A 12,292-nucleotide genomic window follows, 5' to 3' on the forward strand; every position below is an offset into this window, starting at 1 on the left:
TCGCCATATGGGAATTGATTTATCAATCTAAGCAATCCCTTCCTTCGTAAAAGATGACTACGTACTGTATCCGTTTCATTCATTTTTTTAGGATGTATGTACAGTATGGCGGCTTTTGGACCAGTATTAGGTTTTCTTCTTGGGGCATATCTTCTGTCATTCCACATGGACTCTTTCTCCGGAACGATTATTAGTATCGGTAAGTGAAATGTTATTTCAGGTTGCATTCTATCTGAATCGAAACGTTTCAACAAATTATATTTAGATCCTGGAGATCATCGGTGGGTCGGAATGTGGTGGGGCGGATTCTTACTCTGCGGTTTACTACTGATAATGGTGGCAATACCATTCTTTAGTTTTCCTAAAACATTGCAACACGAGAAAGAGAAAATAAGAATCATCGAGAAAAACAAATCCACTTCTCAGAAGGAGAAAGAGCAATCCAAGGAACCGAAGAAGGAGAAACTGGATGATACTGGATACGGTAAAGATGTGAAAGGTAAATAGACTATTACGAAGATAATAAATATATATGGTAAAATATGGTTTATAATCGATTATTTTCCATAGATATTCCGCGTAGCATGTGGAGACTCGTTTGCAATCCCGTATACGTGGTGACCTGTTTGGGTGCTTGTATGGAATTGGTGATCGTCTCGGGCTTCGTTGTTTTTCTACCGAAATATCTCGAAACGCAGTTCAGTCTTGGGAAGAGTCAAGCGAGTATATTTACCGGCTCGATAGCTATACCGGGTGCATGCATTGGTATTTTCTTCGGTGGATGTTTGCTGAAACGATTAGAACTGAGGCCTAAAGGCGCGGTCCAGTTTGTTCTTGTCTCTAACATAATATGTTTGGTTTGTTACGGTCTCTTATTTTTCTTGGGTTGTGACAACGTGAAAATGGCCGGGACCACTATACCGTACTTTAACAGCAGCACGAAAGGTCCAGAACCTTTCCAAGTAAATCTCACTGCCGCATGCAACTTCGGTTGTGAATGTCGAATGACCGACGTTGAGCCGGTCTGTGGAAATAACGGCCTGACGTACTTCAGTCCTTGTCACGCTGGATGTACAGCCTTCAGTTCGAAATCTAATTTTACGAATTGCGCATGTAAGTCGATAGAAAGGAACATTTTCTTATTTATTGTTTCGGAAAAAAAAAAAAAAAATCTCAGGATTTACATTGATGCGAGACTATCGTCGTTCACAGGTATACACGGTAATTTAACTATGCTGCCACCAGCAGCACCAGAATTCGCGGAAGTAACCGTAGTACCGGTAGCGACTGCTGGTCCGTGTACTTCACCCTGCAGAACGATATTTCCCTTTTTGATTCTTCTATTCTTCATGACGTTTATCGTGGCTGTAACCCAAATGCCTTTGTTGATGATAGTTTTAAGGTAAGTTACGAATCGATATAACAAACGGTTCATAAATTCCTTAAACCTGTTTATTTCTATCACGCTATAGATCTGTATCGGAGGAAGAACGATCATTCGCTCTTGGTATGCAATTCGTAATCTTCAGACTGTTTGGTTATATACCAGCGCCTATTCTTTTTGGTAATTTAATAGATTCAACGTGTTTATTGTGGAAAAGTACTTGCGGCGAGAAAGGCGGCCGATGTCTCTTGTACGACATCGAACAGTTTAGATATAGGTAAGAGTGTGTGTGTGTATATATATATATATATCATTGAAAGTTTACCTTACAATACTTGTGGATATAATATGTGTTGTATTACACAGGTATGTAGGTCTTTGCGCTGGCATAAAAATCTTGGCATTAGCATTGTTTCTGGTTGATTGGTGGCTCGTAAGAAGGAGAAGACAAATGGAGGATCAGGCTCCTTCCTTCACCGTCAATGAATTCGTAGGATCAATTATTAGTCTCGACAAATGTAAGTCATTTTTTCAAGTTAATCTTATTAATCGCATATGACGTCTTTTTACGGCGTATATCGAATCGTACTTGCCTTATTATAGTATTTGAGGAAAAACCTCATCAACATAATTTAGGGGATGGCGATGTGAACTCACCGAGCTCCGATGGATTAACGCCATCCTCTGTTTCTTCGCCTACGGAGCCTACAAAGTCGACGAATCTCGAAGAAACAGAATCTTCAAATCATACGCAGGATTCGAATGAAACGGCGAATCGTTTGAAAAACATGATGATGGATGTCGATGTACCAGATACGAGGCAAACACAATTCGCCACTCGTGAACAGGAAGTAGATACGAAGCCTTCGATTGGTAAATCAGAAAGTCGTGATCAGAATGTTTAATGTTTATTTCGGACTAGGAACTATAAAAATAAATCTATCGAATTGGTGATAAAAAAATTTGTGACAAATTATTAGAGAATTCATTGTAAATATAAAGTGTTCATTGTTGAGAAGCGCCCACTAATCTTTACAGTCATAGAACTTATGTATACGACTGTCGCACTCGATAAATAATGAATGAATAAATGTGACTTTCGGTGCTCGTGAATATGTTTCGAAGATATTATTATAAACGGGATAGAAAGAACTTGCAGTCAATATTTTTCTGTTAGCGTGATAATCGCGCACGAACTCGATAGAAAAATATATATATATATATACGTACATATATATGTACATATAAATATAAGTGTATATATATATATATATATATATATATATATATATATATGTATAGATTTATATATATCGGATTAGTTTTCTATGTATTCGTATATTTCACATAAAATGCATACATAGCTATGAAATATTAAACTCTTGCATTTGAAGAAAAAAGAGTGCTGTTTATCTTCCGCAATAATTTGTCACAGATTTCGATGAAATGGTTTAGCTATTATAAGAAGATGATATCAGTAAGTGTACATTTTTATGGCATTGCGATGTGTAAATAGATTAATGATAGGTTGTACGACTCATTTAAAGAGTGCAGTTCGAGACTGTACCGTTATTGTGTGGCTGAATCTATACTGTTTTTACTCTAAATGATACATTATACGAAACGATAGCACAAGATAAGGCTAAAGATTAAGTACACAGAGAAACGATGGAATTTGTCATCGTCTTTGGTACAAGTTGTCAAGAAACGAGCCTTTATCGCGACTGCTATGTAAAACAAAAGGCCAACGCGAAGACGAAATTGTAAATATAAAAATCCTGCCTTAAGAACTACAAGACTAGACAAAACTTAAAGTTAAATATAATTAACTAAGTTAACGAAACTAATGATCTATATATTTAAACATTATTATCCGCAGATCAAGAGCTGAGATTTATTTTATAACTAGATTTTAGGCTTTCTCACAAAAAAAGTAGTCAATTTAGAAATAGCGAAGAGTAAAATGACGAAAATCATAGTTGAATCAATAGGATACAGTTGAATGGTGTAGTAGAGTTTTATCTTATCCTTTCTAATAGATATATTATACACACGATCATAATCCCACGCTTTGAAAAGAGCGGCACGTGATCTCCGATGATTGTTTCTTCGGCTTCTTAAGTAAATCTATTTTATAGAATCTCAAAGTAATATCACTTGCGGAAAAATGGCTTTCGTCGAAAACGAACGTACGATTTCTTTCTTTCTTTCTTTCTTTCGTTTCGTTTCTTTTCGTTTCTTTTCTTTTCGATAAGATATTTCGTAGAATGCGAAAGATGCTTCCAAGCAACCAAAATCTATATCATTTTCCGTACGTATGGATTGAGGATCGATCGGATTTCAATATCAATCTATGGGACCTTATTGTCTCCGATAAGTTTTTGGCTTCGATGCAATTAGCTTGCTCGTCACGAGGATGCTACTAGTTTTGTACCTGAAAGCCTCTCGAATCAATTTCGATGTATAAAAGATGAAGATGAAGACGATAACGATGACGATGACGATAATGATGAGGAGGGAGAAGGAAGAACAAAGAAAAAAAAAAAAATAAATAAAAACTAGAAAGAAACTATATAAACTCACTCAGGAATGAAATTCTATAGAGAGTAAGGGCACTTTTAATTTAATTCAGAATATAACATGAAACGGGAAAAAAAAAAAAATAATAAAAAACGAGTGTTAAGAATATATATATCTCCTCGAAGCCAGGAAAAATTTTGCCTTAGCTTATGAAGAAAGTACGATCAATTGATTTTAAGTTTTTATTTTCGATATTTTCAACTTTCTTATCTGCTCGACGTAAATCCTTTCGCGAAATAGTATTTTACGTCTGACAACAACTGTTAACAAAGAAATAGAAATAGAAAAAAAGAAAAAAAAAAAAAAAAAAAAAAGGAAAGAAAAATGATTTAACGTGCTTTTCTATATATAGAAAAACGTAGTCTCTCGATGATATTAAAGAAATTTAAAGAACCCTACGTTGCCGCAAATGTAAACTTTATGCAAATTACTTACGTTCGCGTTTTCACACGTGTATTTATCACGGTATCATCACTCTTGCTGTTTGGTCCGTCACTGTCAATTTTTCAAAGTGTAGTATACACGCTACTATATTTTAGAGGCAATTTTCACGTTTGATGTAAAACGATTCCTCAAAGCCGACCGTTCGCATCGTTTTTTCGAAACAGCGATGATCTCTTTAATGACTACGTTATTGCGATGCACTTATATATAATATATATATTATATATTATATTATATATATATATATATATATATATATGTATGTATATATATATACACCTATATAACTTTGTGATATAAATTTCTTCCGAGCGGTAGACTTTGACGAACGCCCGTAGATCGTAACAAAGAAGTGCTGTGAATAGAAGAAGAAGAAGAAGAAGAAGACGAAGAAGAAGAAGAAGATGAGGGGTAGAGGAGGAAAAAGAAAAAAAAAGAGAAAGAAAATCTAAGTACATATACATAAATAAATGGCAAATCAAACTCAGTTCAACTTACACGCCGAAGGGAACGGAGAAGGGATCTCCACTTCGGATACTTGCAATTGTACATAAAATTATAGTTAGAGAAAGAGAGAGAGAGAGAGGGAGAAAGAGATAGATATAAATACCGTGCGATTACGAGCCATTTTTACGAGCTCGAAGTCGCGATCGTGTTGCTTCGACGTTTCTTACATTTCTGAATGAAGATGCATCGAACGAATCTTGCACGGCTACGATAATAATAAGTATAACGAATCTTACGTTACTTAAGTACTTTTGTAAGAATTTTATTTTTGAATGATTATTTTTTTAATTATTCTCCCACTATATTGTCTCTATCTTTTTACTTTGTTCTCTCTTCTCACGACGACACGTAATTTGTTATGTTTTTTCGTCGATGATATTAACAAAGCGTTTTAATTGAATAATTCTCTTTTAATTAATATCCTGTTAACGTCAATATACACCCATGCTATCGACAGATAAACTGCGATAACTATTAATACCGATACTACTCGCTAAAATTAGTACTACTACTACTACTATTACTACTACTACTACTACTACTACTACTACTACTATTACTATTACTATTACTACTACTATTACGATTACTCTTATCGCTATTATATTGTTATATATTTAATTACTACAATTATGATTTTAGTCTTGAATTTTCTTGTCAAGAGACCGTAGTGTGTACGTAACATTCCCAAGCGCGGCAGTAATCTGGATTAAAACTATAAAATAGCGAAAGAAAAATAAATACGATCAAGTATTAGATAGGATTTACTATAGTAATAAAATTTAAATCTAAAAATGTTATGTTATAATGTATATATAAATATATATATATGTATGTATATCATGCATGTATGTATGTGTATATGTATATATACATCATATGTATGTATTATCGTCACAATGTAAACTGCTTATAGATGTAATGTATTTTTTGTAGGGACCATAAATATAAGCAGAAACAATATACATATATAAAGAGTTTCAATCGGTAAAGAAAAGTGCGGAGAGAGTAGGCACAATGAAGTATGTCAAATTCGTGAAAGCAATACATGCGTGGCACGAGAAGTTCCTAGAAATAATCAATTTAATGTTCGCGTACATAAATATAAATATAATAACTATGTACGTTCGTATAAAAACGTATGCGTATATAAAAAAATAAAAAAAAAAAAAAAAAAAATAAAAAAAAAAAAAAAAAAAAATAACAAAAGAAAAAACAGAAAAAAAAGAAAAAAAAAGGCAGAACAAAAAAGAACAAAAAAAAATATATTTATATTTGTGTATATATCACATGATGATATATAACATTAATCGTATTAAATGTTAACGATAAAGAGAGACGAAGAAAAGGAAATACCAGTTACCACGGAATTCTTCTCTCTTTTTGTGCGGAACTATGCACGCTAACACGTTTTATTTTGTTCATTGAAAAATATCATATTTAGAATACGAAAGTAAATGAAATGTAACGCGCTACACCGATCTTCTAGGAACTTCTCCGCGGGAGCAACAATTAATTAATTAAAGAACGAGATTACGGATCGCAAAGGAAAACGGAAAAAATACAGAGAGAGAGAGAGAGAGAGAGGGAGAGGGAGAGGGAGAGATGAAGAAACAAAACAAAATAAAAAAAAACCGTGAATGCTGATACTTCTCCCATTGATGGAATAAGTTTTATCGGACTTCGCTGCGTTATGCATTAAAAAATAAAATCAGTGCACCTTTTATGATCGTAATCGCGTTTTTGGAAGTATGCCTTAAATTGCAATGGAGTAAAGAGAATATGGAATAATAAAGAAAAATGAAGATAAATCTATGCATAGACAGGAATATACATTACATAAATTTTAATCATGATCGCGAACGTCTACGAACGTTTGTGTTTCCTACTACGTATTTTGCGTGGTCTTGTAAAAAAAAGAAAACAATGCCGGATTTCAATGGAAAGCTTTCCTATCATATCAAAATTTTCAGTTTTTAACAATGGAAATTGATAATCTCGCGTGTTACGTAATATCTACGTTTAGGAAAAATAAAAGATGTAAGTCTTCTATTGAAGTTCAATGAAACGTTACAGAGGGATTTTAGTTTAACGAATTTCGTTGTAGAATTATTATTACTATTATTACTATAATGATTATTATTATTATTATTATTATTATTATTATTATTATTATTATTATTATTATTATTATTATTATTATTATTAAGTAGATATATCAATAACTATCTCGCGATAAGAAGGATCGTTAAATAAATAGAAAAATGAATTTATAAAAACGATCCAACACGATTCGAATTTAAGTTATTCGTAGTATCAACTCGAAGCTCTTCTGCGGTTTCGTTTGAGTACACCGGAACAATTTCGAATTTGTTTCTTATCATTGTAATCCAATTTGCAAAGGTCGATCGATCCCCTTAATAATTAATTTCTCTCTTTTCATTGTTAATGAATTCTTTTAAGATCAAATATTTCGTTTCTGCCATGCTATAAACCCAAAAATTATGGATGCATTGTTAAGTACATTAAGAGATAATAACCACAATGGTCGAGATTGCCTTCTACTCGATTTTATTTAAACCTTAATTTTTCAAAAAGTGATAAGGCACAAACAAATAATGTATTTACAATGAATAAATGTTTGGAAAACTGTTATTCAGCGTTATTCATATTATATTATTATTATTATTATTATTATTATTATTATTATTATTATCGTGCAATTAATTATATACCGGTAAGAGGAAGGATATATTTAGATCAAAAGAAGGAAATGAAAAAAAAATGGATCGTATATCGTGAATCATTTTAGAAAATCTTTCATCTACTTCCTTTTTAGATTGATAGTGATAAATAATTATCATATTCTTCCAGAAATTTATTTAAAGAGCTATCGATCGAAATGATAGCGTTTTACGTATGTCGCAGTATCATGGCATTTCTTTTCGTTCGATAGATAAAACGTCTCTGCTTTTTCAGTCGAGAACGTTGCTCGTAATATCGCGATAAAACACACTAAATAACAGCCTTCGTGTTCATCGGTTCGGCCATTTTCTTTTCTTTTTTTTTTTTTTTTTTTTTTTTTTCTTTCTCTTTTTTATCCTTTTTATATCGAACATTATTTTTAGCTGTTAACAATAAATACAGTACGCTGTATTTAGATATAAAGAACGTGTTTACAACTTGTTCGGGACTCTGGAGCAAAACGATCAATGATAGTTGGAATGGCGGAATTTATTTTCGATTTTCCGAAAATAAACTATTCAGTGAGAATAATCATGCTTTGCTCGCTCGACCAAGCGCACTCTCCACAAATTTGGATGAATTTTATTTCGATAAAACTTATTTAGAAATTTATCGCGTTGCATAATTTACAAGAATCCAAGAATTCTCCAAAGAATCCCATCGGAGGAACGACATTTTAACGTGCGAATAATTTCACTCTTAATATCCATCCGTTTAATCTTATATTATATTGTTCAAGAGAAAATCTATAATAAGCGATGAGTATAAATTTCCACGAATTCCATTTTTTTCCTCGAATTACAACGTGTGCGATTGTAAAGTCGATCGTAAATACGTTAATTCAAGTTCGATTAAGGATAAAGCAAAAAAATTAATAATAATCTACGTTTAGAAATGGAAATGTAATAAATAAAAATGTAATTTACATATATCGTAAAAAGAAAAATGGAAGAGAAGAAAAAAAAATATTCGCGAAAGAAAAATTGTTCGATAAGATGCGTTAAAGCTATTTGAAATTGGCGGCGCAACATGGCGACGGCCAATGAGACGATAGTAAGGGTGGCGAAGTCAAACGCGCGGACTTCCGCCATTTCCGTCAGTTGTCCACAGGCTTTTGGAGCGTGCGGACGTGTGCGAGTGCTTCGTAGTATCATTTTCCCCTGTCATCGTTACGGAGTCGCGTTTTCGCTAACGAACGCCTCACCGTACCTTCTAGATTCAATGTGTATGGCGATTCAGGTGAGTTAATTTACAAATAGGAAATATTTTTTTTAACAGAGAAAAACATTATGTGATGGAGACGTACACCGTGGGTGCGGGGGGGAGGGAGGTAGGACATCTCTTTTCGTGTATCTACAACGTGTTACTCCGCATTTCCGTGCGTGCGATTGGTCGCCACGTTTTATCGAGACAAACGAAAAAGTCAATCGTTGGAAAATAATGAGTAACATCGTTAAATTACACGTATTATTCGTTTTCTTTCGAAGGAATCGTTATGATCAGGGAAAAAAAAATAAAAAAGCGCTGGAGACGCGCTCGCTACTGCGATTCTATGTATGAGTGAATATATATATGTGTGTGTGTGTGTGTGTGGGAAGGTTCGGTGTCGCGGACGGTTTCTCTGACGTAGGTTAAACGCTCGGTTCTCTCACTGATGGTGATTGTGTGGTCCGTCGTGCGCTCGAGCACTCGCGCGCCACCTTGTACGCGCGCGCGCGACGTTTACGCGCACACATACACCAAAACAGACAGAGAGAGAGAGAGAGAGAGAGAGCATACGCACGCGCAACTAAACACACGTACAATGCGGATCGTGCCATTTGCGAGGTACGATCCTAGCACACGGACACACATTACTTTCGAACTACCTCGTTCGACGCGCGTCTCTCTCTCTCTCTCTCTCTCTCTCTTTCTCACTCTCGAGTTCGTCTATACTCATGTGTGTATGTTCCCTTGTATTAGTGCGGACGACGAACTCTGGCGTGTCCCGACGAAAGCCGGCGTCGGCTCTCCTCGACCATCCTTTTCTCTGTCTCTATCTCTGTCCTCTTCTCTTACACGTACGAACACGCAAATACATACATATATTTATAATGTCTTCTTCCCCCGCAACTTATTTTTCTCTTTTTTTTTTCCCTCCTTCTTTGCACTGTTTTTTCATTTTGTTGTTTTTTGTTTTTCTTTTCTTTCCTTTTCTTTTTTTTTTTTATTTTTTTTTTCTTTTTACAACCGTGTACTCCGAAAAAAATTTTCTTTCGGCATTCTCCTTTTCATTTTCCTTTGTTTATCTTTTCGTTTCGTTTCGTTACTTCCTTAATGGACTAATCGTCGATAAGAGACAAACTTACTAAAGTGGACAAAGATGAAGAGGACGCGGAAGTTATTTCTCCTCTTGGATGGAGTAGTAGCCTATGTCTCTCTACCCTCGCGGCTTTCTTTCAAAGCACGAGAAGCTTGAGAGAGAGAGAGAGAGAGAGAGAGAGAGAAATAGAAGAGTCGAAGGGCGCGCCAGGTCGAAAGGATATGGACACGGCTTCTCTCCTTTTCTCTTCGATAAAAATTTCTAAACGTTTTGTAGCCTCCTTCGAAGCAGTTCTTAACTTATCCTTTATGTTTTTTCTTTCTTGGTTTTACCTTTTATTTTTTTATTTTTTTTTCTTTTTTTTATCTCTTTGTTAATATTTTATTTAACATTTGAAAATTACTCAAACGATACGTAATGCCTATGTTGTGTTTAGAGATTAGTCTTGTGTTTTATTATTGAAAACTTTGTGTTTATTTTCTCATGCTTACTAACGTGTTTCTTCGTCCTATATGTGTGTGTATATATATATATATATATATATATATGTATGTATGTATGTACAGGTAACAGGTGCTCCTATCGTGCCATTTCTTTTCGAAACTTTGCAATTAATTTTTCTTTTAATATAATATTCTCTCAACATTATTATTTTCCTTATCGTTTTCCATCGAATCATTATACTTATCTCTTTAACGTTATTCCACGTGATCAAACTTTAAAAATATAAAATTTCATATCGACGTTTAAACGGCCTTATCCCGTCGGACTTCTTTATTGCGTTTTGTCAATTTTTATAACTCCGTGAAATAAAGGTAACAATACATTTCTTATCTTATTGCATTTTTTTATTGCACTTTTATTTATTTATTTTTTTTCTTTTTCTTTTTCTTTTTCTTTTTCTTTTTCTTTTCTTTTCATTTTTTCCTTTTTGTTTGTTTCACCGTTGTACACAGCTACGTACATCGTTCATTTCAATGAAATAGTCTTCGTTCAAATATCTATTTTCCGAGATTAATTGGGTTCGATGAATCGTTAAGAATAGACAATGGGATTCAATTTAAATTGAAATTTGGGGTTTAAACGATTATGTCGATATACATGGAGAAAGGATGTATTTAGGTGAAACACCAGAGAGGAGATGGTGCCTTTTATCGAGCTCGGGTTCGAGCTCGAAAGGAGGTCCGCGTGTCTGCAATGTTGAGGGAGCCATTCGACTACGACGACGACGACGACGAGTCGCACTACTCCAACAGGAAAGTGGCCTAGACTTCTTAGAGACTACCTTTATCTCTCTCTCTCTCTCTCTCTCTCTTTTTTTTTTACTCGAGTGTCAGGTTAAATAGAATGGAAAAGCTTTAAAGCCGTCTCTTTTCCACTCTTACGAGATATTTGTCTTCTTTTCTTTCTTAGATCTTCTCTCTCTCTCTCTCTCTCTCTCTCTCTCTCTCTCTCTCTCTCTCTTTCGTTCTATTTTTATAAAATTAATTGAATCGTTCTAACGATGTAAACGGCCCTTCGATTGTATTTTCCTCTGAACGATACGACCCAGACGAACGTAAACTTTATTAGGTCGTACAAAAAAGTTTTAAGAGAAGAGAGGAAAAAACACTTAAAGGCTACTGAATGTCTGTGTGTGTGTGTGTGTGTGTGTATTGGAGAATAGTTTTAGTATAATCCTTTTAAAATTTGCGAATTGACAATATAGAATGACGATAGTATTATCAAACCTACCAGTTTGGAATAATTGAAATAATGTAAAAATGGTACAAATTAAATATTAATATAAAACGATGTTTCTAATTAAAGATTTCATTTTGACGATAAAAGAACAAAAAAAAGATAATTGTTCTTTTCAAATCGGCTCGACAAATTATTTACTATTTACTATTTACTATAATTGTTTATTTCCATAGATAATAAATGCATAAATGTATAATTAAATGTATATATGTGTATACGTATATGCAATTATTTTACAATGTCACATATGCACTTAATTTTACAAAATAAGTAATGAATATATTGCAACTAAATAGATACACAGCGCGCGTGTGTGTGTGTGTGTGTGTGTGTGTGTGTGTGTGCGTGCGTGTGTGTGTGTTTGTTGAAAAATATATTTCTCTAGGAAGTAACGTAAACGTAAACGTAAACGTTCATCCTTTTCACAAGCATATTTATCAACAAAGGAGTTTGCCAACGCAACCAGCATGCTTGTTTACGATATTATGTTGAACTAAACGAACTCATACAAGCACTCTACCTATGAAACATTGTCTACCTTATCTGCCTTTCATCTGACTGCCGCAATTTAGTTTAATTCAAGCCAC

General features: G+C 34.0%; 2 protein-coding genes across 6 annotated transcripts in view; both read left to right on the forward strand.

The window, feature by feature from the left end:
* The window catches only part of LOC118446341 (solute carrier organic anion transporter family member 3A1-like), a 31,918-nt gene extending 25,196 nt beyond the window's left edge, over positions 1–6,722 (forward strand). For 2 of the 3 annotated variants that reach the window (XM_035876884.2, XM_035876891.2), the window contains exons 9-15: positions 92–199; positions 266–499; positions 571–1,113; positions 1,213–1,402; positions 1,473–1,661; positions 1,751–1,902; positions 1,988–6,722. In XM_035876884.2, the coding sequence (XP_035732777.1) occupies positions 92–199; positions 266–499; positions 571–1,113; positions 1,213–1,402; positions 1,473–1,661; positions 1,751–1,902; positions 1,988–2,289 (1,718 nt within the window). In that variant the 3' untranslated portion in view covers positions 2,290–6,722. The remainder of the gene's footprint in view (positions 1–91; positions 200–265; positions 500–570; positions 1,114–1,212; positions 1,403–1,472; positions 1,662–1,750; positions 1,903–1,987) is intronic. The other variant, XM_035876899.2, reaches the window with a different exon arrangement.
* A 2,017-nt stretch (positions 6,723–8,739) lies between these two features.
* The window catches only part of LOC118446491 (PRL-1 phosphatase-like), a 41,828-nt gene continuing 38,275 nt past the window's right edge, over positions 8,740–12,292 (forward strand). For all 3 annotated transcript variants that reach the window (XM_085659049.1, XM_035877190.2, XM_035877226.2), the window contains exon 1: positions 8,740–8,899. The gene's annotated coding sequence lies outside the window, so the exon portion shown is untranslated. The remainder of the gene's footprint in view (positions 8,900–12,292) is intronic.

The sequence above is a fragment of the Vespa mandarinia genome, chromosome 8 (assembly GCF_050613455.1).
Source record: "Vespa mandarinia isolate Hongniang chromosome 8, ASM5061345v1, whole genome shotgun sequence".
Taxonomy (NCBI): Eukaryota; Metazoa; Arthropoda; class Insecta; order Hymenoptera; family Vespidae; genus Vespa; species Vespa mandarinia.